The sequence below is a fragment of the Gavia stellata genome, chromosome 24, assembly GCF_030936135.1.
Source record: "Gavia stellata isolate bGavSte3 chromosome 24, bGavSte3.hap2, whole genome shotgun sequence".
Classification (NCBI taxonomy): Eukaryota; Metazoa; Chordata; class Aves; order Gaviiformes; family Gaviidae; genus Gavia; species Gavia stellata.
This window is the reverse complement of record NC_082617.1, coordinates 1,063,930-1,090,215: the sequence shown is the minus strand read 5'-3', so window position 1 is coordinate 1,090,215 and position 26,286 is coordinate 1,063,930. Positions and strand designations below refer to the sequence as shown.

Below are 26,286 nucleotides of genomic sequence, written 5' to 3'. Positions count from 1 at the left end.
TGCTGGGGGACCCCAACCTCTCTCTTGGTGCAAGTGAGTCCCAGCAGGTCCCCCATGGAGGGGTAAGATCCTAAAGCTTGCAGATTTGGGCTGTTAAAAGCATGCTTTGTTCCCAAGACTAAATAAATTACTTTCTTCAGGCTCTGCAGGGCTTAGGAGCCCTGATAATGGTCTGGAGGAAAGAAGTGATGCTTCTCACAAGCATAGTAAGAACCGATGGCTTTTAGGGGGCTGCAGCCCTGGGTGGTCCCAGGTCCATGGGATCACCCTGAGAGGAAGACATCCCAGCCGGGGGTGCTGGAAGTGACCGTGTCCCACGGCCAGGGGAGAGGCACGGGCAGTCCTGGGGACAAGGCTGACGTGCCAGGAGGTCCCATGCTGTGCCAAAGTGGAGGCGGTGGGAAGGAGCAGGGAGCCGCGATGTGGAGTCCATTGGGTAGGCAGAGAGGGGGACTTCAGGGACTCGGTCAGGGGTGCACAGGGGTGCACAGGAGGTGCAGGGTGTACAGGGGGTGATGAATGGGAGTAAGAGACGTGCAAGGGGTGCAGTGGCGGGTGCTGGGTATGTGTGGGGTAGAGGAGGGCTGTAGGGGATGCTGGGTGCAGGGGAAGGGTACAGGGGGTAGGGGGTGTTAAGGAGGGGTGCAGGGTGTGTGGGGTGGAGGGGTTTGGATGTAGGGGGTGCAGAGGAGGGGTGCAGGGTGAGGCCCAACGGGAAAATACGTGGCAGCCCAGTGGTCCCTGAGGCTCTGGGAGCTGCTGGAGCACCAGGAGCCCCATGCACGAGGAGGCTCAGCCTGCATGCCGGCAGGAGGTAATGCCCTGAGCTCACTCCCTCCCCAAACCACATCTAAAACATCCCACCGCTTTCTCCTGCAGGGAAAGATCTCACCAGCTGTGGCCTGGTCGATATGGACTACGCCAGCCACACCATCCTCCTCAGTGACCGGCAATACCAGCGGCTGACCATCTCAGTGCTGTTTCTCTACAGTAAGTGCCAGAGGAACAGCACAAAAAAGCGCAGTGATGGCGAGGGGCGTGGGGGGCAGACCCTCCAACAAGCCCCTGCCAGTGGGATGGGAGCTGTTGGACAGTTTGTCCTGCTGCTCTGGGGGTGTTGGAGGTTGGGTGTTCCGGCAGGGCTGCATGGGACCCCCAAAGTGCCACCCCCATGGGAGAAGGAGGAGGTTTGGGGACATTCAGCCAGGCTGCAGCCACATCTCTGTCCCTGCAGGCAGAGACACTGAAGTGAAACCCCCCGTGTTGGAGAAATTCAGAGGCACCATGAGCCAGATGGGACTTTCCAAGGAGCAGATGATCATGCTGCCCAAAGTCAGAAAGAGCAACCGGCAGCCCCTGTCCCTGGGCCCTCTGTGCCCAGGGGTCCCCGGCGCTCGGCTCGCACACGGAGCACAGAGGTGGCGAGAGGCAGAGGGTGAGTTTGGCACCTTCCCATGGCTGCTGCACTGAGGCCCATGGGGAGCACGGCTCAACAGCCAGGGTGGTGGTGCCCTGGGATGCACTGAGCTGGGGCAGGCTCAGCCCTTGCAGGCAGTGCATGGGGTGTGAGGCAGAAACATTGCTACCAACTGGGGTCCATGGGGGATTTTAGGTGGCACATCCCGCTGGGTGGGTGCTGAGCAGCTTTCCCCAGGGTCACGTTACTCCTCAGGCTCCTCTCTGGAGCAGGAGATGAGCCTTATCCCTCATCTTTGCAAAGGAGTGCACCCTGCCAGAGCTCCAGCTCTCCCATCCTGGGGCTGGGACAAGCCCCCAGCACCTTCCCACCCTCCCAGCCAGAGCCTTGGGCACAGGGACTCCCGGTACCACTGCCCAAAAGCAGCCCAAAAGTGACCCCAGCCTGAAGCACCATTCTGGGAGAGGCTGAGCACCAGAAGAAGGCCCAAAAAGCCACTTTTTTCTTTTTTTTCTTTCTGCAAAGTAAATTGTAAGATCTGAAACTCGGCATTAGCAAGAGACATGGCCTCAGCCTGTATTTTGAGAGGCTGGGAACCAGCAGCCATCTGCAACAGGCCAATCCCTTGGAGCTGGGGCTGGACACGTGGCGAGCAGCAAGGACTGCTCCAGAGAGGGGGAATGGGATCAGAGCATCCCGGGATAACTCAGGCTGGAAGGGACCTTTGGAGGTCTGTAGCCCAAGCCCTTGCTAGAGCAAGGCCCAGGTCACTCAGGCTTTCATCCAGTGGGGTCTTGCAAACCCCAAGGGTGGGGATGGTGCGGCTTCAGTGGATCCCTCTCTGCCTTCCACAAGAGAGCAGGTCCCACCTCACCGCCGGCCCTGCTCACCCCTGATGGGTCAGTGCTGGAGGATCCAGCTCAGCTCCCCACTACGCAGCCCCCAGTCCCACTGTGCTTGGGTCTGGCTCCCAGAGCCGCCTCTGCCTCCCCACCCGCCTCTTGCTCCCAAATGAAGAGATGGTGACCCTGCCCCGTGGCTAGCTGTGATGCTGGGGAGTGCTGGGATCCTCACAGAAGTGCTTCGGGGTCTCAGACATCCCCTGTCCAGGTAGGCAGCATGGGGCAGGGGTCTCCTCCCCGCCTTGCAGGACTCACAGACTCCCCTGCACACACGGCAGTGCCCCCGCAGTTACCTCCCACTGCTCTCACCCAGCTGGGTGGCTGCAGGCTCGACATGCACGTGGGGAAGCGGTTGCACCACCACCACCACCTGCCTCCTCCGCAGACCCCCTTGCCCAAGTGCCCCCGCTCGGGACTGTCCCGGCCCCAGCACTCCTGCGCTGGCCCGACACTTGCTGGGTTTGCCTCTGCACGGACCCATCGCTGGTTCCCAGACATTTGCCATGGGTGACTTTTGGTTGCTCCGGGCCACAGCCACGCTGCAGACCTGTGGTCCAGATCAGCTTTGTAACTCCTCACCGCTGCAGATCTGGTCCCCGTGTCCTCACCCCCACCAGAAGCCATTCCCTGGCCCTGACACCGAGGTGGGGAATCTCCAGCAGCTATGGGTCTCTGGAGAGCCCGCGGTGGGGCAGGAGCACCAACCACCCCATCGAGGGTGCAGAGTCCCGGCAAGGCCAGGTCGGCTGCAGTGCCCAGGGACCTGCCCCAGTCCCACGGGTGAAGGGTCCCGGCCGGACCCTGCCCTGGAGGTGCCAAGCCCTGGCCATACGATGGCATCGTCACGCTGCACCAGGGCACCCATGACCAGGAGCACCACTGCAGCTGGAGGTGCTGGCTCTGGTGACACATGGGGACAGGACCTGGCAGGGACTTTGCCCGCCAGCTGAGATTGGCCTGTCACTTGGTGACAGGGACAATGCAGGGCAGAAGAGGAGCTTGGCTCTTTCAGAGCATATTGAAATCACTGAGTTTATTAGGGATTTGTATCAGCATAAATGGGACCAATTGGTCCCAGTAACCCTTTGGTTTGGCCCAGTATCCATCCCAGTAAGCCTCGAATCCCACGTTCCTGCAGGGCAAAAAGTGGGAGGTGAAAGATGTGGTTACTGGCCCAGGTGTGGACACTTGCCTCAGTTCTCCCAGCACCATTGCCTGGTGCGCTTGCTGGTCCCAGAGGTGCGTGTTAAAATTGAGAAGCAGTTAATGAGTACAGAGCTCCAGCAAATTAGAGAGCAAAGGAAATGTAGGGTCTTTCCTTTGGAAAAAAAATCCCGGGCTTGCCCAGACAGCTGGCAGGAGCAAAAGGCCAAGGAAATTAAGGAAGAAAGAAAATTTTAAGAGGTATCTATTCTGCTGGAGGCAGATGACAAGGCTGTAAAGAGCGTTGTCCCCACAGCCAGCCCCATGCCATGCTGTCACCCATCTCTGCCTGCACCTTCCTGCACAGCCTTGGTGGCAGTGAGAGCCATGGGCAGGCAGCAGCCCCTGCCAAAGCCCAGCCCAGCATCCCCAGCATGCCGCACCCCCGGTCGCTCGCTCTTGGCAAACCTTGGAAAGGCACGGAGCAGGCTGGCAGCCTGCCAGGGCACCGCTGATGCTTTAATGGGGCTCCCACCGCGAGCGCCGTCAGCTGGGGCCGAGCCCAGTCAGGTGGCGGGGTGCCGGCCGTGGGAATCCCTCCACCGAGAATTAGGGACTGAAATGGCAGCACATGTTGGCCAGCAGGATCCCGGACAGCGGGTCCCGTCGAGCGTCATGTCGTCTGGCTCGTGCCAAGGTCTCGGGTCTGTGCCCGGAGCATGGGACCAGAGATCAGATGCCTGGATTTTGCAAAGCTGCCTGTCTCAGCATCCCCTGCTCCCGTGGGGGAAACCCTCGCGCAGCCCCGAGCAGCTCTGCAGTGCACAGGGATGCTGGGGATGATAACCTGGGACCCCTGCCCCACACGGAGGTCGGCATGACTGGGGTGTCCACGGGGCATTCCTGGGGCTGGTGGCCGTGGCAGCACATCTCCAGCGAGCACCCACTGTCCTGCAGCTGGCTGGGACGTTCATGCTTCGAGGAGGACCCAAGAGTTGGAAAACAAGCCCTACAGACATGAGCCTGACCCAGTGTACGTGGGAGCTGACCCCGTAGCCATCTGGGGATGTGGCTGTGACTGGGAAAGGAGGGGGTCTTTGGCCATGCATGGCTCTATCCAAGGCCAGTGGCTGCAGCTGAGCTCTGACAAACTCAGCGCTTGCAGTCAGGTGCAGTGGCTGCCTGGTAGGCAGGAACATGACCCCTCCTGCCATCAGCCTGAGCATCACCCCAGCAGCAACCTGACCCCCATGCGGGATTTCCCAGCCCCTCGTCCTCAGTTCGTGCCACTCCTGAGGGACTGGAGCAGTAACCGGGTCCCAACATCCACCAGCTTCCCCTGACTCCTGCTCCTGGAACTTGGCAGAAACAGCATCTCTGCTGCCCCGTGCTCCTCACCTCTCTGCGTGCAGGCGGTGTTTCTGGTTATGAGATTTAATGTTACCCGTCCCGCCTGGCGTGCAGAGACACCACCACGCGAAAGAGTGACGCTGCCAAGCTAATGAACGCTCGGAGCTGTCCCACGCCAGCGTTTTGGAAAACGCTCATTTTCAAGGAGGGTGGTTTGGGGGGGCAGGATGAGCCCTGTTTAGGTGATGGTCTCGCTGACGGCCTTGATGCCTACAGATGGACCTGGTGGCACAGCGCCACAGCCCTGCAATTTGGCCACCAGCGGGGACATGGACATCCCCCAGCGGCCCCCTCTGAGGCATTCCCCCCCACCGAGCCCAGGGGGTGTGCGTGGGGAGGTGGGCTGAGATGCTGGGGGACCGCTGCGGGGATGCTGGTGAGGATGAAGGCTCCGGCGGTCCAGCCGCGATGCTGCAGGAGGGGCGGGGCTCGGCGGGGCGGGGCTCGGCGGAGGGGGGCGGGGCCCACCGTAGGTGGGCCCCGCCCCCCTCCGCCGAGCCCCGCCCCGCCGCTCCCGCCGCCGCCGCCGCCGCCCGCAGCCACCGCGGCCCCCGCGCCCGCCCGCGTCGGTGGAGGATGGTGGCGGCCCGGGGCGCTGCCGCCCGCCGCGGAGCGCTGCTGCTTCTGCTCGCCGCCCTCGGGGCCTGCCGCCTGCGCCTCGCCCGCGCCGGTGAGTGCGACTCCGTGTGTGTCTCCCCCACCCCGTGTCAGTGTCCGTGTCCGTGTCCCTCCCCCGTGTCCTCCCGTGTCTGCGTGTCCTCCCTCCCCCGCGGAGGACCGCGGATGCTCGTGGCCACTTCCCAAGGGACCCGCGTGGCCCTTCCCATGGGGACCCCGGTGCGGTTCCCCCCCCCCCCACCCCGCCATCCCCCCCCCCCTGCCAGGGCTCAGCATCCGTGGGTGCTCGGGCTCCCACCCCCCTGCGAGGGGGCAGCGGGGCCCTCCCCCACCCCGCAGCCGGGGGACTCCGGGAAGCTGCCGCGGGTGAGGGGTCGCTCAGCATCCTTCCCCCGGGCAGAGCGGTCCACGCCATCCCCACGGCCTGAAAGCAAGGTGGGAAACGGCCCGTGGGCTCCCCACCCCACGCAGCCCCACAGGGTTTCTCCCACCCCACCCGGCTCCCAGCCAGGCCCCGCAGTGCTCCCCAGGGACAGGCAGCGCCACGCCATCGCCCTCCTGCCCGCTGCTGCAGGCAGGGGCCCTGGCCACGGGTGACATCGGCGCAGGGCTGGTCCCCGGCAGCGGTCTGGGGTGGCAGGAGGCACCCATGGATATGGGGCCTGATCCTGGACCGGGGAGAGAGCTTAGACTTGTGGCAGCGGCCCTACGCTATAGCCCCGTGAAGCACCCGTAGGGAAAAAGATTTAAACCCACTCAAAAACCCTAAAACAAACAAACCAACCCCAGATAAAGCTGCTGAGGTGACTGAGCCATCTTTGGGAGCTGCTGGGAGGCTGCGTCAGGCCGGGCAGAGCGCAGGGCCCGAGCACCCCGATGGCTCACCTACCCGGCCTCGCTCCCTCGAGGGGAGCAGCGGCGTGCCGCGGGGCTGAATCGGTGACAGAGGCGTTTCTCCTCTCTCCCGGGGCAGAAGAAATGCGTGGCTTTTGTTTCCCTCCCAGCAGCACTGCCTTTGGCCTTCTGTTTTCTTAAGGGTTGTTTTGCGCGTTTAGGGTTTGGGTTGGTTTTAGTTTCGGGGTCTAAGTTAGTGCATTTCCCCCTCTGGCAGTTCTGGCACTGGCCGTGTGCCGTGTCCCCTCGCTCTGCACCCACTGCCGGGGCTGCCATGGGCATAAACACCACCCCTCCGAAAACCCCAACCGGCCCCGAGCGTTGCTGCCTGCAGGGAAAACTGGGGGCTGCCCGCCTCTGCCCGCGCCGGCTGGCCGCACTGGCAGGGCGGTGCGGTGTCCCTGCCTGCGGGACGGCGTGTCTCCGGGCAGGTGCTTTCTGCCTCACTGGCCGCAGGAGCCGGGGAGTGCCTCCTTGCTCCCAGCATTGTTTGCGGATCCGATATTGTTCTCCCTGCTCCGGCTCGCTGGCGGGGCGGACGCTGGGCAGGCAGCCTGCCGTGAGCCGGGGACGGTGCGGCCTTGCCGTGCTGCTGCCTGTTCTATGGGAAGGCGAGAAGGTACAGGGTTTTTTTAAATCTCCCAGCGGTTCAAAACATCCGGGTCTTTCCGTGCTGGGGGGCTGGAGGCGGAGGTGGGGATGCTCCTGCGCTCTCCCTCTTCCCGCGTGTTGAGGCCAGGGTGGCCTGGCCGGGGGCACCGGTGACGCAGGCTGCGATGGGAGGAAGGAGGTCCGGGTGGCTCTGATGCAGCCACCGGCGATCCGGCATAATCTCCACTGCCTCCGAATTTAGGGGGTTGGGGGGATAAGCTGGCCTGGCAGTGCTGCCGGGGAGGGACCCCGCGAGGGGCTGCTCCGGGTGGCTGTGCCTGCGGGCTGTCGTGGTGGGGAGGTAGCAGAGTTTCCCCTTCCCTTCCCCTCCCTTCTCAGCCCCGGGGGGCTGCCGGAGCCGAGGCTGCCGGCAGCAGCCTGCTCCAGTGGCTGGGTTATCGCACGCTCTCGGCACAAGCAGGGTCGGGATTTTCAGCTCAACCTCTTTCCCCCAAGTGAAGGCTGCGGACGGTTTCCTTGCGCCGTTTCCAATCACATCGTCATACTGCCTGGAAATGCCGACGGCAGCATCCCACTGCCAGGAGGTCGGGTTTGCGTGGCACGTGGCGGCAGAGAGCTCTGGGCTGGTTTCTCCTGGGGATGGCTGGAGTGCCTGGAGGAGCATCCCTGGGATGGCTGGGCAGGGAAAGGAGTCACTATCCTGTCCCCACAGCCTTCATCCCTGAGCGCGGCGGGGCAGGGGAAACATTGGCTGTTTCTTCCCATTTTATCATTTCCCTTCCTGGGCGATGGGGCAGAGCTCAGTTTTCTCTGGGGACAGCTGCAAGGTGGAGGTGGCAGGGCCATGGGCAGCTCCCGCTCCGGGGCGTGCCGGTGAGGCTGGCTCCAGGCGAGGAGAGAGCCGGGGAGAAGGTCCCAGACCACCGTACGCACGTCCTCCTGCTTCTGGGGCTTCAGCAAAGCGCCTTCAAATGGGGGCTGGCATCTCCTTCTCCCCACCTTCATCGGCCAGTGCTGCAATCCGGAGGCCCCTGCAATAGATGCCATCTCCCGGGATGCCGCGGTTGACATCCGCGTCTTGCCGAGGGCCTGATCCGAGCTGGAAGAAGGGCAGCAGCTGATTTTGGAGGTGGTGCAGCTGATGGTTTAGTTTTGGTTAGTGCTCCTTAGTTGTGTTTTTTCCCCACATGTCTCTATCCAGCGCACCCAACTTCGGGCAGAAACGCTTCCTTGGCTGTTTTCTGGCTGCATTTCCTGGAGCGTTAGTGAGAGTCGGACTTCTCAACTCTTCTGGAGTAATTTGGTTGCCAAATTTAATCTATTATTATTATTATAAACAAAAAAAGATTTTCCAAATGGGATGACGGGCGAGAACCTCTTCTTTTAATAACCCTGAAAACCCCGGCCCCGCTGCCGCAGCCAGCACTTTGCATTAGAAACGCCCAGAGAAGCTGTTCAGCAAAAAACCGAGCGGTCCTTTCTAGTCCAAGTGACCCATTTGGCCACATGTGAACTGCCGGCTCCTCGCTGCCTTTCCTCCTCGCGCCGCTCAGGGATGTGGGTGGGAGCGCGGATGCTGGTGCCGATAGCGGCTGCCCCAGCTCTGTGGTGGCACGGGGACTTCTCAAGGTCCAGAGCTGGGCACGGCAAGGCAGGAGCCATCCTCTGTGAAGTCCTCACGGCTCAGCCTGCGGTGGGATTGTCCATCTCTTGGCTTTTAATTTGCCTGCTTTGCAATCACTGGGCTGGGGCGGGGGCTGCGGCGGGGTCGGGGTGCGGTGGACTGTCCCCAGGGGCCGTCATCCTGAATGCCGAAGCTGGGGCAGCTCCAAGCCCCTCTTGGGAGCATCGCAGCGGTGCCCGGCGCTGTGCCCGTGGCACTTGCGAGGGACTGGCTGCCCTGCCGAGCTTCCCAGGGCTCTGCCCGGCGGGTGAGCAGGGGGTCTCTGAGCCTCCCGACATTGTGCGGATCGGTCTGCGGAAAGCAGATATTTCCAGCCCCAGCTTTTGCTTGAGACACGGAGAAGGTCATCTGCGTCCCCCTGGTAGCGGTGGGCAACGGTGGGCAATTGGGCCACTCAGCCGCCTGCAGCCACCCCGTCCCTTCGAGTCCCCCTGCGGCTGCACATCGGCTCTCCTCTGCCATGCCGGTGCAGACCAAGTGTTTCCCGCGTGGCAGCTGGGGTGCCGCTCCCCCGGGAGCTGCGCGTTGCTCCAGAGTTTAATCTCCCGTGCGATTTTATTCTTGGAGATAACGTTCCCCCACCATGTTCTCTGGGGTTACGTTCGCTCGGTTGGCTCCCACTGGGAGAAATGAGCTCTTGTGGGTAGGGGAGGTCTAGGGGGAGCTGGGGACGTGGTGCATGAGCACCCCACAGGGCTCCGTGGGTCAGGACCTGTGCCAGGGACCTGGGCAGGGCTCCATCCGCAGGCATGGGGAGGGGGAATGAATGGAAAGAGGCCCCCGATTTCCATGACCCCAGTTCCCGATGCGGTCAGCATCAAGGAAGAGTTTATGGTTTATGGAAGAAACGTGGTGAAAGTCCCTCCTCTCCTTTCATTGCAGCTTGCCGGGGACCCGCAAACCGGTGTGTGCCCACCCTGTGGGTGCCGGTGCAGGGAGAGCTGGAGCTTGGGGTGGGGAGACGGTGGTCCCGGAGCCTGGGAGATGCTGTGGTTACGCTGTGCAGGGTCAGGCTTTTCGGATCCGCAATTTGCCTGACAGCTCCCGGCGCAGGTTTGGGGTCCACAAGCGGTCTTGAGGGTCTGGGGTGGGACCCCGGCATAGCTCCAGGGCTGCGCTGCCTGCGGGGGGGCTCTCTGGGGCTGCCATGGCCCTGCAGAGCCGCCCCCCTCCCCAGGCACCCCTGGCTCCCCGGGGGCGGCTGGCCCCTTCCCGCAGCGCAAAGGGGAAGATGAGTCCGGGACGTTTGCCTGAAACGGCTCTTCTGGGCCAGGGGGGTATTAAGGGAGGTAATCGGCTTAGCTCTGCTGCGTGCTTACGGGGGGGCGCTGGGGACAGGAGGGGTTATGCGGATGCTGGGGACAGGGGGGGTGACAGCATGATAGGGGCACTGGGGACAGGGAGGTGGATGGTGCTGGGGACTAGGGGGGTGATGGGGATGTTGTGGATGGGAGGGGTTATGGGGTGATGGGGGTGCCAGGGACAGGAGGGGTGACAGGGTGTCCTTTCCCCAGGTGCAAGGCACTAGGTCCCTGGGCACCGGGGACAGGAGCTGCCATCAGTCCCATCCTTGCACTAACCCCGTAAACACGGTGCCTTCATGCTTCATCCCCACGGGGAGCTCTGGGCCTGGTCCCCAAAGGATGCAGTGGCTCCCCCAGGCTGGCTGCCCCCCAGAACCCCGGGGCATGGCCCCAGCACTGCTGCCGGTGCCAGGGCTCCCATCTCTGTGGCCTCGCCTGGGCTTTACCGACCGCCGCTGCCGCGGGGGTGACCAGAGCACTGAATGGCGGCAGCAGGCCTGTAATTAGCTGCTTCATGAGCTAATGGTAATTGCAACGGGAAGAAACTGGCCGTTAAGCGCCTGGAGTGCGCTTTGAATTGGAGGAAGGAAACGCAGCCGGAGCAGGTCCCGGTCCCTGCCTCTTCCCGTCCCGGAGCACCGCGGGGTGGCAGCTGCCCACCCTAACCAGGGCACCCAGTGGCGTGTTGCTGGGGTCTCTCCTGCACGGATGGCAGGGGACAAAGCCTTTGCAGGAGGGAGGCTTGCTCTTTGGTGGGGAGGACCCATCGCTTCAGGCGGGTGACACAAGAGGTGACATGTCATCTGGCATGCTGGCAGGGACCCTGGCTCATCATGGCCCAGGGGTCCCCCGGGCTCCTGGCCCCTGTTCTCTTCCTATAGAAAGGAGATGGCAATAGAGGTGGAGGGCAAAAGGTGGGGAAGGCGCTGCTCTCGCTGTACACCCGTAGCACCCATGGGTGCTGCCTGGGCTCGGCTGGGGGTCTGCAGAGGAGCGCTCCTGGGGAGCCCATGGCTCTTGCGTGCAGGAGGAGCAGCTCTGCCTTGGGGAGCTCATCGTCTCGCATCTGTCAGGGATTATTTTCCAGCCGGCTGCTAAGCCAGGAGAGAGGGTGGCCCTGGTAAGCTGCCGGAAATGTGACCCATCCTGTGGCCGTAATTCTTGGCTTCCTGGCTGAAAAGGAGAGGGTTTCTCTGAGCCGCAGGGGATAAAACCCAAAAAAAATCTCCGTTTTGGCACTGTCTGCAGCCCTTTTCCAGGAGCCCTGGGATGCTGCATTCACAAGTACCCCTGGGATGCAGCTTTGCATCCCAGGGGCCCCCCATTTTCTGGGATCACAGGGGGCCTCCCCTTTTGCTGGGCTCTCTGCCCCAGCGGGACACATCCAGCAGGTCCTTATCGCTGGTGGCAGCTGAGTCAGTGCGGGCGCAGCCGCGGGCGCAGCCGCGGGCAGGGTGGGGTGATGCGGCCCCTGCTTTTCCGCCTACCTCTCGCCTTGCATGTCCACTGGGACACGGGCTGCCCGCTCGGGGGTCCCCGCTCGCAAGCCATGGGAAAACCATAAGGGTCAGCCCCTGTAGCCCCTGGGACCTGCCAATAAGTGGCTATGTCCCCAAACCCCTATTTCAGGGTGACCAGCTGGTGGGAGCACCGAGGTCGGTGCCGGGCGCGGGGCAGACGGTGGGGGCAGAACAGACGGACTGCCCACCCCGAGCAAAGCCGCCTGTGCTGCTGTCGCCACCTCCGAGCTGCCCGAGGGTGTTTAATCAGCAAAATCGTGCTGGTGCATCTTTATGAAAGGCTGCAAAATGTTTCCCGGCAGCGTGGGACGGCAGCGAGGTGTGGGAGGGCTTTGGCTTTGCCAAAGAGCATCTGGCCCCAGTGGGCGCAGTGGTGCTTCGCCAGGGAGCTGCCGCTCCGGGGTTTTAGTTCCAGCCTGGCAGTGGGAGCGCACGGGAGCGTGCGGCTGCTCACAGATGGCTGAGCTGTGCCGGTGCGGCCATGCCAGCCCTTGGCCTGGCAGCTCCTTGGGTGCTTGGCTGGGGATGTGAGCTCACGTCTCTCACCTCCCTGGCAGCAGTGATGGGTCTGCAGGGAGAGCTCGCCGGTGGCCATGGCTCTGTTCTGCCACGGCTCACCGGGCAGGTGGGCACCCTGGCAGAGCGGACTCCGCGGGTGCTACCCAGCTGATCGGTCAGTGCCCAGCCAGTGCCAGGAGGAGAGAGCTGGACCTGAGCCCTTCCCTCAAGGCTGCTCAGGGCTTCAGGTGGGTCCGTGCTCGGAGCAGAGCTGTAAAACCCCCTTGCACTGTGGGGCACAGCCCGCCCTGCTGCGGGCACGACGGTGGTGCCAGGGCTGCCCATCCCCTCTGATGCCGGCACAGTGATGCGCTGCCCATCGGGGTGTCCCAGAGCACAGCGGGGATGCGAGGAGGGGTCCCCCTTGCCAGTGGAGCTGCTGTGCTGCGCACCCGGGGTTAGCGTGCTGTGCTCGCACAGGGCTGGTCCCGCTAACCTGCCTGCGGCAGCACCCAGCACCTTGGCCCTGGCCGCCGGCTGTTTCGCCTGTCGCTCTGTGCCAAACCTCAGAGCCCAGCCAGGGAAAAAGGAATTTAAAAAAACCCCGGCCCTGCCCCAGCCCCAGCGGGCTCTGGGCGCGTACAAAGCCCGCTGGTATTTGCTTGAGCAAAACCTGATAAACAAGACTGAAAGTGGGTGGTTCAAGCTGTGAAGAACAGCAAGGTGCTTTTTGGCATGCGGTGGCATTAGGGACCGCCTGGGGTCCCCAGTACGGGTGGGCGCACACACAGCTGAGCCAGGGTCGGTGATGCAGAGCCAGCGGCAGGTTTGGGCGGGCAGCACCGGGGAAATAGCATATGGCGTCTGGTTTTCCTTTTTCTTTTTTTTTTCTTTTTTTTTTTAATTATTTCTTCTCTTCCTGAATATCTGAGGCAAAGCACTTGGGGCTGGAGACAGCCCTGGCACTGCGGGGTGACCCCGGCACGGCGGGGGATGCAGCGTGTCACCCTCCCGGAGGTGGCACAGCCTCTGCGGGCCGGAGCTGCCCTGAGCAGCTGGAAGGGGGCAGCGAGCTGGAGCCGGCAGCGCCCAGGGATGGCTGGGCTGGGGGACCGGGGGGGGCTCGGCTCACCTTGGCGCTCCCCTTGCCGGCTGCAGGCGAGGGGTTCACATCCTCTGCCGCCTCCCGGCTCTGCCCAATCCCCACTGGGGTCTGGAGCTGTGGTTTGCTGGAGCCGTTTCCATCCATCCAGGTGCCATCTCCCCTTCCCACAGCACCCATCAATCCAGCTCATCTTCCCCTGGTGTGCCGGGCGGGTTGCCAGGGCAGGGAACAGGGATTTTCCTGGCCAGTTAAGGGATTTGAGTAGCAATGACACAAAATCCCGCTCCCTCAGCCTGGCAGAGGGAGGCTGCCTGGTGCTCCCCCTTCCCTCAGCCCCGAATCACGGGAGCAGCTTGCAATTTTGGGGTGCTTGTAGACAGGGTCTGCTCTGGAGCGGGGATGGTCTCTGGGGTAACACTGGTGGTTGGGGAGGTGAAGTGTTTGGCGTTGCCGAGGGTTTGGCATTCCCCACCTCTGGGGAAGTCTGGCTCAGCCCCTCCTGGCCCTCCTTTTCCCCCTTGGCATGGAACCTGGAGAGGGACGAGGAGCCCATTGTGATGGCCTCAGGGCTGCAGCAGACGGCTGCCATCCCGTCCCTGCTGCCTCCGCAGTCCCCTGCCTGCCCCGCACTCCCTCCTGTCTCTTCCCGGCACAGGGTGCACGCTGGGCTGCCTGGACACCGGGGCTCCAGCGCCGGCAGCTCTTCTCGCAGCGCCTGCCGGGGCTGGGGGCTTGAAAGCAGCCAGCAGTGGCATTTCAGCCAGGTGACTGCCCGTGGTGGCATTTTCCTGGGTGGGGACGCTGCTGGCGAGACCATCCCCTCAGTGGGAGCATGGTGCAGCCGAGGTGTTTGCTGCGTGGGCAGGGGGGATGCTGCTGGGGGGACCCTGCAGGGACACCCCTGTCCCCCAGCCTGCGGCACAGGGCTGCTGGCACTGTCCCTTGGCTATGACATAAGCCATGTTGGGACCATCACTGCCAGCGTGCTTTATCAGCTGGGCCAGACCTCAGTGCCCGCCTGGCTGAACCGGAAAAGCTGGAAGCTGGGACGTGAGCTCCGGGTGGCCTTGGGGATGGGAGACCCGATGGCACGTGGCCTTTGCCTGGACAAACCTGCTGAAACAAAAAGCAAACAAGCACTTTCAGCTACAAAGTGCTCTCCGGCGGGCCGGCACACGGCGGTGCTGCCGCAGGAGGGGGTGGTGCGGAGAGCCAGGCTGTGTGACCATGGCTGTGCCGCGTCCTCCATCCCCAGGAGCGGCGTGACGTGGCCAGCGTCCCCCTGCTCCCGGTTTGCCACGGTCAGCGTTTGCGGAGAGCCCCGCTCTGCTGCCTCCTCGCGCGGGAGGGGTCTCCGTCTGCTGCATTTTCAGGGGCAGGAGCACAGCGGTGACGTGAGCGGCTGCAGGCAGCAGCAGGGCTCCCGCGGGGGCTGCTGGAGCGGTGGCAGAGCCGCGTTGGCCGGGGCCATGGTGCCAGTGGCTGCGCCCGGGAAGGGGGGATCGCTCCCGGGGGTACGGCCGTGCCTGAAGCCCAGCTCCCCTCCGCCTGCATTCAGGTGCAAGAAGCAGCAGGTCAGGGGGATGCAGCCAGGTCGGGAAGGCCGGCAGGGCTCAGGACCGCCGGCATGGCTCAGGACTGCCAGCACGGTGTCCATCCTGCAGTCAGTGTGTGCAGCGGGAGCGGTGCCAGGGCTGGGGCACCCGCTCGGGTGACCCCAAGCATCCAGCCCAGCTTTTGCTGTCTTACGGTGGCTGCTCCTAGTTGAGGCGGTGACCACCCGGCTCACCCTGGGGACCGTGTCCCTCAGCACGGGGGGGGCTGGGACTTTCGGGTGTCCTGCCAGCAGCAGGCAGGAGCATCTGTGCCTGCCCCAGGAAGGCTGAGGGAAGCGAGACCTCGGGGGCTGCACGCACGTGGGGCAGCACGCCTGCCCGGGGCTGGCTCCAGGAGCCAGCAGCAATTTGCAGAGCCAGGAGGAGAGCCCCAGACGGTGCCAGCTCACAGCGGAAGCACTGGGAGGGCAGGCGGGCTGCAGGCAGGTCCCACAGCAGGTCCCACGTCACCTGGCTGGAGGAGGAGGAGTGACCTTGGAGTGGAGCTGGCAGACACCGCACCACTGCGGGGCCCGGACTGCTGCCGCTGCCGGCGACCTGCCGTGCCCTCAGCCGTAGTCATCCCTCCGGCTGCAGCCGTGCGCCAGCGTGCGGAGGCTCAACATGGGAGCTGAGACCTGCACCCCTGTTCCCCAGGCACCCCAATATACCCCCACACCTGGTGTGGCCCTGTGCCCTTGGCTGCCGTGTGGGGCCGGACCCCCGTGGCAGGCTTCTCCCGGCGGACAGGCGTGAGCTCCAGGCCCGCTCATCCGCCGCGGCTGATGCCCAAGGGGCTCTGCCAGCTCATGCCGCTGGCACTGGGGCCCCGTCAGCCGGGAAGCTGGGCGTTGGTGTTGTCGGGCACAGAGCATAAGCACTCAGACCAGTGCTCAGCACTAATTAATTATCCTCTTACGTTAACTTTTATCTCTCTATCTACGACAGTGACGCAGTGGGGGCAGTTCCTGCCTTCCCGGCCACCCGGGCATCCTCCCTGGTGTTATTGTGGGGTTTTTTTCACCTGTATGTTTTGGCACGAGTGTTGAAAAACCACTTCGCCCAGGGCCGTGACTGCCAGCAGCTCTGTGCCCTGCCTAGGCACAGTGAGACGCTGCCGGATGCTACGGCATTCGGAGGGGTTCAGCGGTCACTCCTGTTGCGGATACTCTGCTCACCTCGGCACCCGCCCCAGGTGCCCGGCAAGGCTGTCCCGGGGCTGGGGGTGTCGTGCTGAGATTTTCCCCCTGGATAACCAGCCTGGGGGGGGTGTGTGTGCATGTGCGCACACACGTCAGAGCTTGTACGCCAGCATTTCCTCCTGTGCACAGGGCTGTTCCCACTCCCACGTGTCTCCAGCTCATGCTTACCCGCTGTTTGTCTTTCTGTGCCAGCTGCACGGTGTCCTGCTTGCCCACTGGCCTTGGGCTCAGCTCCTGCCTGCATTTCTGCCTGCAAGGAGCCACCCTGCGTTCTCCAGTACCAGCAGCTTGTCCCAGCCCAAAGCCCAGTCCCCCAGGGGGGTGGCAGTTGGGGTCACACGTGCCCCCATGGCTCCTGGGTGCCCGCACACACAGTGCTTAGTCCCCAGCACGGCACAGAGGTGCCCACTCTCACCAGCTAGACCAGGGAGCAGCCGCTGGACTTTGGGGTGGGCTCAGAGAGTGGCAAAGCCCCCATAGGACCCCTCTCACTGCAGGGTGCCCACACAGTGATATCTGCTCACTAACCACCGATTGATTACACATGGGGAGCTTAATTAGATCAGTGCCTGCCTGTCTCACTCCTAATCCCAGCCCATGACAGCTGGGCAAGCACAGCTCGTTCCTCAAACAGAGATAACGACCTTTTATATATTCCAGGCTGGTGTTTATTTAACTGGTTGCTGGGCACTGGCTCAGGGCTGCCTCCCCACTGCCCCCCCGCTGCCCCGAGGTGGCTCCAAGGGACCCGCCGGGGTCTCACGGTGCTGGGTGGCCACAAGCATCCAGGTGACCTGTGCCAGGGTGGCTTCCTCCGGCCAGTGAACAGCTTTCACCAGTGCCTGTTTTGGGGGGATGTGTTCTACAGGTCCATGGCACAGGCAGAGGTCTCCGGTGTGTCCCGCAGCGTCCCGCGGGGACATGGCATATCCCCACCCCTGGGACTGCGCAGTGCCAAAACCTCCTCCTGCCCCTGAGCGGCCGCGTGTTTTGGCTGTTTTGTGATTTTTAAACAAAGCAGCCTTGAGAGTGAGCCCAGGGCAGGCGAAGCAGGTGGCCGGGCCCGATTTCTGTGCTTAAATGCCCAGTTATTTTCCCATTAAGCATCAATTCTCCCCCAGCCACCTGGCCAAGCCCCACACCGTCCCCAGGGAGCAAACCCAGCTCCTGCAGGCACGGGGGTCCCTGCCCCAAGCAAATTTGCCCAGGCTGCTGCGCCCGGTGCAGGGTTCAGCCAACCCTAATTGCCACCCTAATTGCAGCTGCTGAGAAAACCCTGCCCGCAAGAGAAACCACTGCAGCAAAGGCAGCTCTGCCCTTCTTGGGTGCCACCAGCCGGAGGGTGATGAATGCGATTCCCCGTGGGGTGCAGTGGGGAGGGGACTGGGTGCAGCCTGGGGGCTGTTGGTGGCGGTTGCACCCTCTGGTGAGCAGTTTAATGGTGAAATAGGGCGTGCAAAGGGGCATTTGTTGTGGGTGGCACCCACTCGACATCCTGCGCGTGTTGTTTTGGGGTGGCATCCCGCTTGGCATCCCACACTTGTTGCTTTGGGGTGGCATCCCACTCGATGCCTGCGCCCTTGCTGGGGGAGCAGAGCCGCTGCAGTGACCCTGAAGCTTCGTGTTGTGGTGGCTCCATCCTGTGCCGGGACCCTCCACCACGCCGTGGCTGGGCACAGCAGCGGCTGCCCTGCTTGCCCCCGGTGTGCTGCAGGGATGGGGATGCTCGGGAAAGCCCCCGAAGCTGGGGTGCCCCTTCTTATGAGGTTCTCGGTGCTGCTGTCCCACAGGGCGCGGAGATGGGCAGACGGCGGGCGCTTTGCCCACGGTGTCAGCGTGGGCGAGTGAGGGCTGACGGGGATGGCTCAGGGAGCGTGGGACGGTGCTGGGAGCCGGCTCCTGCCGTGACTCATCGCCGGGCTGGGGGCGGCCAGGCCTGGCCCTGCTCCCGGTAAGGGCCCCGTGGCAGTGCGGGAAAGGTGTGGGCATGGCCACGCGCAGCAAGGTGAAGAGCAGGGCTAGGGCAGCTGTGTGCTGCACCCCCATCCAGCTGTGCCTCCCCATCCAACTGTGTACCTCCCCATCCAGCTGTGACCCCCATCCAGCTGTGCCAGCCCAGGACACCGGTGCACTGAGAGGTACCCGGCTCTGCACTGCCACCAGCTCGTGAGGGAGGGACGTATGTGCTCCTGCCGAGGCAGTGCCAGCAGTGTCACCATCCTCGGCAGCAGCTCCTGCTGCTGTCACTGAAAGCTGGGACCCCAGAGTGTCCCTACAGCCCCACGCCACAGGTGAGACCTGTGTGCTGGCCCTGCATGTCACTGTCCCAGCTGATTGTGGTTCCTCTCTCCGTCTCCGCACAGGTTTGCCACCGTCGCCCGGTCTCAGGACTCAGCTTTGCATAGGACCCGGGAACTTTATGTCCCCCCAAGAGGTCCCACTGGCTTGAGCCAGGCTGGGGGAGTACCGGGGCTGCTCCTGGCCATGGCAGGCTGCCACGGCGTCATGAGCGTGTTGGGTCCAGATGAGGTCAGAACGTGGGGGGCTCGTGCCTGGCCCCAGGTACCAGAGTGGTCCCCAGGTCTGACATGGAAACAAGATGCCCCATAAAGCCACAGGAGGTTTGGACTGGGGTGCGTCGCCAGGGGAGGGCTGGGTCCCTCCGTTTTCCCCTGTTGCGATGTCAAAGAGATGGAAACTGAAGCTGCTGCTGCCTGTGATGACTTGTCACAGCTGTGCAGAGGCTTTGGGGGTGGGGGGTTGGTTTGGGGTTTTTTTTGTTTGACAGCTACCACACGAGCATCGGTTTGTGTTGGTTGGATTTCAGCTGCCAGCCTGCTCGGCCACTGCCTGCGTGGTGCAGGTGGGTGCTGGAGAGCCTCGTTGCTGCCAGCTCTGTGGGTCTCAGGGTGTCCTGCAGCACCCTGGGGCTTGGGGCATCCCATGGGATGGTGACACCCTGAGGCTCGTGGTGTCCTGTGGGGTGGCGGCACCCTGGGGCTTGGGGTCCCATGCAGGAGGACGGGCACTGCCTGCTCTTCCCTGCAGGCAGCAGTCTTGCACAGGTCATAAAATGATAGAATATCTCGAGTTGGAAGGGACCCATAAGGATCATCGAGGCCAACTCTCAGGTCATTAGAACCTGTGCTTAATTGCAGTCAGTAATGGCTTTGCAAAGGCAAAGGGGGGCCGAGGGGCAGCTCCGGTGAAGCACGTCGGTACCTGTTAACTGCAGCGGGACCTGCCCTTCGCAGGTGGGGCTGGGGTGGCTGGGTCCCATGCCAAGAGGCCACGGACAGACCCGGGGGAGCATTTGACCCTTCTCCTCCTCCTGACGTTTTCTCCTGTCCCCGCAGCAGCGTCGTGTCCCCGGAGCCTGGACTGTGCCCTGCAGCGCCGGGAGTTCTGCCCGCCGGGGTCGGGCGCCTGCGGCCCCTGCCTGTCCCCCTTCCAGGAGGACGACCGCGGGCGATGCGTCCAGAAGCAGCTCTCACCCAGCGGTAGGTGCACCCACCCTGCAGCGGCTCCTTCTGCAACCCCCTGCCCTGCCTGCAAACCTGCCTGAAAACCTGCCCGCAGCTCTGCAGCTCCGAGAGGTTCCGGTGCCCCAGGGCAGCCCCCCGCCCCAGCAGCACCCCTGCTCCCTGTCCTCTGGCTTCTCCTCTCCATGACAGCCGTACCCCATGGGGACAGCAGCTCTGCTCCCTCCCACCCCAAGCCCCAGCTCGCCACAGTTGTGGGGTGGTTTTGGGGCTGGCAGGGAGCATGAGGACCCGACCCCGCTCCTTGTGCATCATCCTGCAGCCACGCCAGTGACTGTGTGTGCCACCGGGCCCTGCCGGCACCCAGGGGTGCCGGAGCCCAGCGATGGGACGGGGCCTGGGTGGCTGCCGGGGTGCTCTGGAGTCTGCCTGGCTGCTCTGGGGTGGCGGCTTTTCGGAGTAGGGGACGTGGCTGCACAGAGCCCCAGGCTTTGCAGGAGCAGGGTAGCGGCTTTTGGTGCACGGAGCTGTGACTTGTGCAGATCCCGTGGCAGAGGCAAATGGGTGCCCACAGCCTCACCTGTCCCAGGGCTGAGCCATGCCTGTGTTTGGGATTTCGATACCTGGTTCCCATCATTTTGAGACGTTGAGTTGTAATTTGGAGCTGCCATCTCCTCCTCCAATGATGCCCGGCATCCACACTGGGAGGGTTGAAGTGGGCAGCGCCAGGAGCCCTGCCTGGCACGAGGGCACCGAGGGCTGTACCGGGTGTTATTCTCCAGCTCCTTTCCTGAGGGAGCTGTGGGGCTCGGGCAGCCTGGGTGGTTGCGCTTTGCCAGTGGGAGAGATGGGCAGAGCACCCCTGGGGTGCAGCAGCCCGTGGTCACCTGTGCCACCCCGCACAGGGCTCTCCCACCCGCTGCTGCGGTGCGCAGAGGGTGCACAGCCGGTGCCAGGGGCCGGGCAGAGGCGTTTTTTAGGGTGACCCTCAGCTCTTCGTGCGGCTTGGAAAGCTGTATGCAGAGCTGTTTCTGTGGGCCGCCCCCCTCACGGTTTTTCTTGCAGATTCAACGAGCAGGTGAATTAAGACTGTAATTGTGGCTCCACCCGATTATTTTTGCTTTAACTAAAGTGGAGCGGCCTCTGTGCACGGGGAAGGAGCCGGGATGCAGCCGTGCCCTCGCACGCTGGGGGTTTCGCTGGGGACTGCCTGGGTGCAGGGTGGGGGCTCTCGAGCGCCTCTGAACCACCTCCGTGCCTGCTGCAAAGGGCATTAACAAGTGTCTTCCTCCAGCCCTCCCTTCTCTGCCTGTTTTTTGCTCCTGCTGCCCCCCAAACCCTCTTACTAAGGGGGGGTTGGTTTTTCATCAGTGGGCAGAGCCCATGGTCCTTCCTGGAGCTCGGCTCCTGCCCGCAGCGGGCAGGCACCCCGCAGCGTTGCCCTACCCCAGCATGGTGCTGAGCTGGTGCTCGCCAGGCAGCATCCCTGCCGGCACAGCAGCGGCAGCCCCCGCCGCAGCCCCTCGCCCCCACAGCAAGGCCTGGGGAGCTCCCAAAAATGTGCAGGGTGGCTCGTCCCACGCCGGGCTTTGCGGGCCGGGAGGACAATGCCAGAAATAATGTCAGATTGTTTTCAGAACAATATTAAAGTGGACCTGGAGAGAACAGAATATTGGGTGGTGGTCTCTTCTCCCAAGTGACAAGTGATAGGACAAGAGGAAACGGCCTCAAGTTGCGCCAGGAGAGGTTTAGACTGGATATTAGGAAAAATTTCTTCCCTGAGAGAGTGGTGAAACACTGGAAGAGGCTGCCCAGGGAGGTGGTGGAGTCACCATCGCTGGAGGTGTTCAAGGAACGTGTGGACGTGGCACTGCGGGACATGGTGGGGTTAGTTGATGGTTGGACTTGATGATCTTACAGGTCTTTTCCAACCTTAGTGTTTTTGTGATTCTGTGACAAGCACTGGCTCACTGGGCCGTGGCAGGACCCAGAGAGGCAGCTCCCCCTGCACCCGAGCTGCTGCCTGCATGGAGGGGTCCTCTGGGTTTTTTTTGGGGGGTTGCTTTGTGTTCTGGTTCTTTGTGCTTGAGCATGTTCGGGGTCCCGCCGGGGTGCAGCCAGAGCTGCTCTTTGCCCGTGGCTCAGCCCGTGCTTTGCAGTGGATGGGCACACGGGGGATGGCAGAGCCCATCGTGCCCTTCGTGCCATCAGCCTCCTGGCAGGAGGATCACCCCTCAGATCAGAGGGTAGATCCCCAAAGCAGTGCCCTGGCTCTGCACAGCCCTTTGGCTCTCAGGCAGAGGGGCCGGGCTGCGCTGAAATGGGGGTGATGGCTGGGGGGGACAAGAGAGGGGATGGCACAGGGATGGGGTGCAGACTTGGCATTTGCCAGCGAGCTGGGGTCCAATGGGCAGCTGCCCCCTGCCATGGGTTCTACATCCACGGGTACCGAACAGCTTTAACAGTTGTTTGTGGATATTTTCTAATGTGAACTCTGGGGAGTAAAATCCCCTCTCAGAAGGGCTGCACATGCGCCGGCATCTCCATAGCAACCCAGCTCCGTGCCAGCTTTGGCAGGGAGATGCAGCCGCGGGAGCATCCTCACCCGGCTTTGGCAGAGAGATGTGGGACCGCGGTAGCAGCCTCGCCCGGCTCGTCTGGGACTGTGGTACCCAGCTTCAGCAGGGAGATGTGGGACTGCAGTAGCATCCTCTCCCAGCTTCTCTTGGGACCATGGTAGCATCCTCTCCTAGCTTTGTCAGGGAGATGCGGAACCACAATAGCATCCTCTGAGGATGCTGGGATGATGCCAGGAGGATGGAGACCATCCCAGGGTCTCTCCCTGCCCCATCCTGTTGTCTCAAGGAATGCCACCACCTTCTGGCAGCAAAAGTGTGGGTACAGGGGAAAAAAAAGGGGAATCCCCTCCCAAATCCTCTGTTTTAGCACATGGGGGAGCAGTAGCATCGTGAGGATGCCCAGTTCCTTTTGGCAGGGAGGCACTGATTTTTTCCATGGGCGCTTCTGCATCTTGCCTGTACCTCGGTCTGGCAGCAGCACCGGAGGAGCCTGTGAGGATGCAGAGGGGCTGCAATAGCTGCATTTGGGGGAGGATGGAATGCAAACAGGGGGGCTGCCGCAGCTCAAGGACGCCTAACCCTTTAAAGGGGCTGCCCACGCAGCACTGCTGCGTGGGCAGCCCCTTTAAAGGGTTAGGTGTCCTTGAGCCGCTTGCAACTGCCAGTGACGCCGATCCCGGGATCCCAGCTGCCGCCGTGCTCACTGCCACGCCGTCCCCACAATTGGTTGCGGCTCCCGGCAGGAGCGTGGGCAGGAGCCAGGTTTCCTCTCCTCCAGCATAGCCGTGCAGGCAGGCAGGCAGGCACCAAGAGCAGCATTTTGGGGCAAGAAGTGGCGTTTTGGGGACTCAGGAGGGCGATGCACGTGAGCGGCGTGTTCCTGCCATTGGTGACGGCTTGCGTGGGTGTCTCGGCATACCCAGCACAGCACCGGCATGGAGGTGAGATGGGATGAGCGGGACCTCATGACGTGGTGCATCCCACAGCCGCTTTGGCTGGGTGGGCAGCCGGCTGCCTGCACCTCGCTGGCACTGCCTGCGCCGGGGTCTGAGCCTCCGAAACGCTGCCAGCACCACGGTGATGTGTGCCGTTTGAACGTGCTGTGACGGGTTTGCATGATGTGGTTTGGCCTGGTGGGTCCCGTCCTTGCTCCCTCTTGACCCCGCTGGCACAGAGCCAGGGCTGAGCCCCACTGGGCTGCGGGAAGCGCTTTGGGAAGAGGGGGGGAAAAAGGGGTCTTCGCTTGTGGACCCAGGAGTTCGCCCCTCCCCGCTTGCTGTGCTGCCAACAGCCAGGAGGGCATCAGCCATCCTGGGGCAGGACTATAGAAATAAGTGGATTTGTAGGAATTTTGTGCCCTCCTGTGGAGACTGTGAACATCAGGTTTCCTCCGCTCGGGGCAGAAGCCACACATGTTCCTTCATGCTCCCTTCTGTCCCCAAACCTGTCACGGTAACCGGCAAGACCCCTGTGTGCATCCCAGCGTTGAGTCCTGGAGACTCCAGTGAGGGGAAAGCCCCAAGGAGGGGCGGGGGGGGCAGAGAGGCTGGGCTGGGATGCTGTGTGCCAGCCTGGCCGTGCCCACCCTGCTGCAGGCGGGTGGTGGGATCTACCATGAGAGGGCACCCGTGCCCTCTGCAAGCCCTGTGCAAGCCCTGTGTGCACCCTGCGTGCCCTGTGCATACCCTGCGTGCACCCTATGTGCCTTGTGCCTACCCTGTGTGCACCCTGTGCCCTGTGCATACCCCTGCATGCCCCTGTGCATGACCTGTGCATACCCTGCATGCACCCTATGTGCCCTATGCATACCCCTGCATGCCCCTGTGCATGCCCTGTGCATACCCTGCGTGCACCCTATGTGCCCTGTGCATACCCCTGCATGCCCCTGTGCATACCCTGTGCATACCCTGCGTGCACCCTATGTGCCCTGTGCATACCCCTGCATGCCCCTGTGCATACCCTGTGCATACCCTGCGTGCACATATGTGGCCTGTGCATACCCCTGCATGCCCCCGTGCATGTCCTGTGCATACCCTGCGTGCACCCTGTGAGCCCTGTGCATACCCCTGCATGCCCTGTGCATACCCTGCGTGCACCCTATGTGCCTTGTGCCTACCCTGTGTGCACCCTGTGCCCTGTGCATACCCCTGCACGCCCCTGTGCATACCCTGTGCATACCCTGCGTGCACCCTATGTGCCCTGTGCATACCCTGTGTGCACCCTGTGCCCTGTGCATACCCCTGCATGCCCGTGTGCATGCCCTGTGCATACCCTGCATGCACCCTATGTGCCCTGTGCATACCCCTGCATGCCCCTGTGCATGCCCTGTGCATACCCTGCGTGCACCCTGTGCGCCCTGTGCATACCCCTGCATGACCTGTGCATACCCTGCATGCACCATATGTGCCCTGTGCATACCCCTGCATGCCCTGTGCATGCCCTGTGCATACCCTGCGTGCACCCTATGTGCCCTGTGCATACCCCTGCATGCCCCTGTGCATACCCTGTGCATACCCTGCGTGCACATATGTGGCCTGTGCATACCCCTGCATGCCCCCGTGCATGTCCTGTGCATACCCTGCGTGCACCCTGTGAGCCCTGTGCATACCCCTGCATGCCCTGTGCATACCCTGCGTGCACCCTATGTGCCTTGTGCCTACCCTGTGTGCACCCTGTGCCCTGTGCATACCCCTGCACGCCCCTGTGCATACCCTGTGCATACCTTGCGTGCACCCTATGTGCCCTGTGCATACCCTGTGTGCACCCTGTGCCCTGTGCATACCCCTGCATGCCCGTGTGCATGCCCTGTGCATACCCTGCATGCACATATGTGCCCTGTGCATACCCCTGCATGCCCGTGTGCATGCCCTGTGCATACCCTGCGTGCACCCTATGTGCCCTGTGCCTACCCTGTGTGCACCCTGTGCCCTGCGCATACCCCTGCATGCCCGTGTGCATGCCCTGTGTATACCCTGCGTGCACATATGTGCCCTGTGCATACCCCTGCATGCCCCCGTGCACGTCCTGTGCATACCCTGCGTGCACCCTGTGCGCCCTGTGCATATCCCTGCATGCCCTGTGCATACCCTGCGTGCGCCCTATGTGCCTTGTGCCTACCCTGTGTGCACCCTGTGCCCTGTGCATACCCCTGCATGCCCCGTGCATACCCTGTGCATACCCTGCGTGCACATATGTGCCCTGTGCATACCCCTGCATGCCCCCGTGCATGCCCTGTGCATACCCTGCGTGCACCCTATGTGCCCTGTGCCTACCCTGTGTGCACCCTGTGCCCTGTGTATACCCCTGCATGCCCCCATGCATGCCCTGTGCATACCCTGTGTGCACCCTGTGCCTGCCCATCATGCCCAGCTTGCTGCAGCAGGGCTGGGGGGACCTGTGGGAGCCCCCCCATCCCTGCTCCTCTTGCAGCAAGAGCCAGAGCCTGGGGCAGCTGGGCAGGAATTCGGGGTCAGCCCTGGCCCCTGTTCCCTGGGGAGCAGCCCTGGGTCGGCGTTTCACCGCAGTGTTTCACCCGCCCGTCGCTGCCTGGCAGGAACCGGCCGCCGGTGCCAGGCTGCTTCTGCCCTGCATATGTTGCGGGGTGGCAGATGTGGCATCACCGAGGGAAATCTCAGCTGCCGAACAAAACAGGGGTGCGGGGATTTTTAGCCGCTGAAAGGGAACTTAGCAATAAAGCTGGTTAATGCAGGTGAGCGGCATGGCCCAGGCACTGCCAGTAACGCTGGAAACCACAAACAGCACAGCTGCCTTGGTTTTCCTTGGGCTGCTTCACGCGGCAGGAGGCTCAGAGTGACCTGGGAGCTGCTCGTGCTGGTTTTCCAGCTTTTTTTTTTCCTTTTCCAGCCACATCACATTCACCCTTCTGAAGCATTGGCTGTTGCAGTTGCGTCTGCCCAAGGACAAGGGGTGTCGGGGCAGGGCTGGGCCGTGCACCCCGTCGGTGGCAGCACCTACACAACCAGGTTCCCCCAGGCCTGACGGTGACACACGTGGGCTGTCCCCTAGGTCCAGTGGGAATGGGGACAGGCCTTGCCCTGAGCACAGTGGGGAGCTAGAGTCAGGCTGTCCCCATCCCGGGCACAGGGCTGTTCCCATCCCAGGTGCAGGGCTGTCCCCACGGGGCACAGGGCTGTCACGCTCAGTCCCATGCCAGCTCCCCTGCCCATCAGCAGAGCCTGGCCCCACACCGTCACCTTGGCACCACAGCACTCACCCATCTGGCACAGCGCTGGTGGCACAGCCCCAAACCTGGCATCGCGTGGCCGTGGTGCTGCTTTGGAAATCGCCTTGGGGTTGGAAA

General features: G+C 63.0%; 1 protein-coding gene across 1 annotated transcript in view; it reads left to right on the top strand.

Annotated features, from left to right (window-relative positions):
- Positions 1-911: 911 nt before the first annotated feature.
- NPDC1 (neural proliferation, differentiation and control 1) overlaps positions 912-26,286 on the top strand; it is a 29,844-nt gene continuing 4,469 nt past the window's right edge. The window contains exons 1-5 of the mRNA XM_059829020.1: positions 912-990; positions 1,235-1,332; positions 1,382-1,435; positions 17,240-17,345; positions 19,261-19,404. Coding sequence (XP_059685003.1) covers positions 912-990; positions 1,235-1,332; positions 1,382-1,435; positions 17,240-17,345; positions 19,261-19,404 — 481 coding nt within the window. The remainder of the gene's footprint in view (positions 991-1,234; positions 1,333-1,381; positions 1,436-17,239; positions 17,346-19,260; positions 19,405-26,286) is intronic.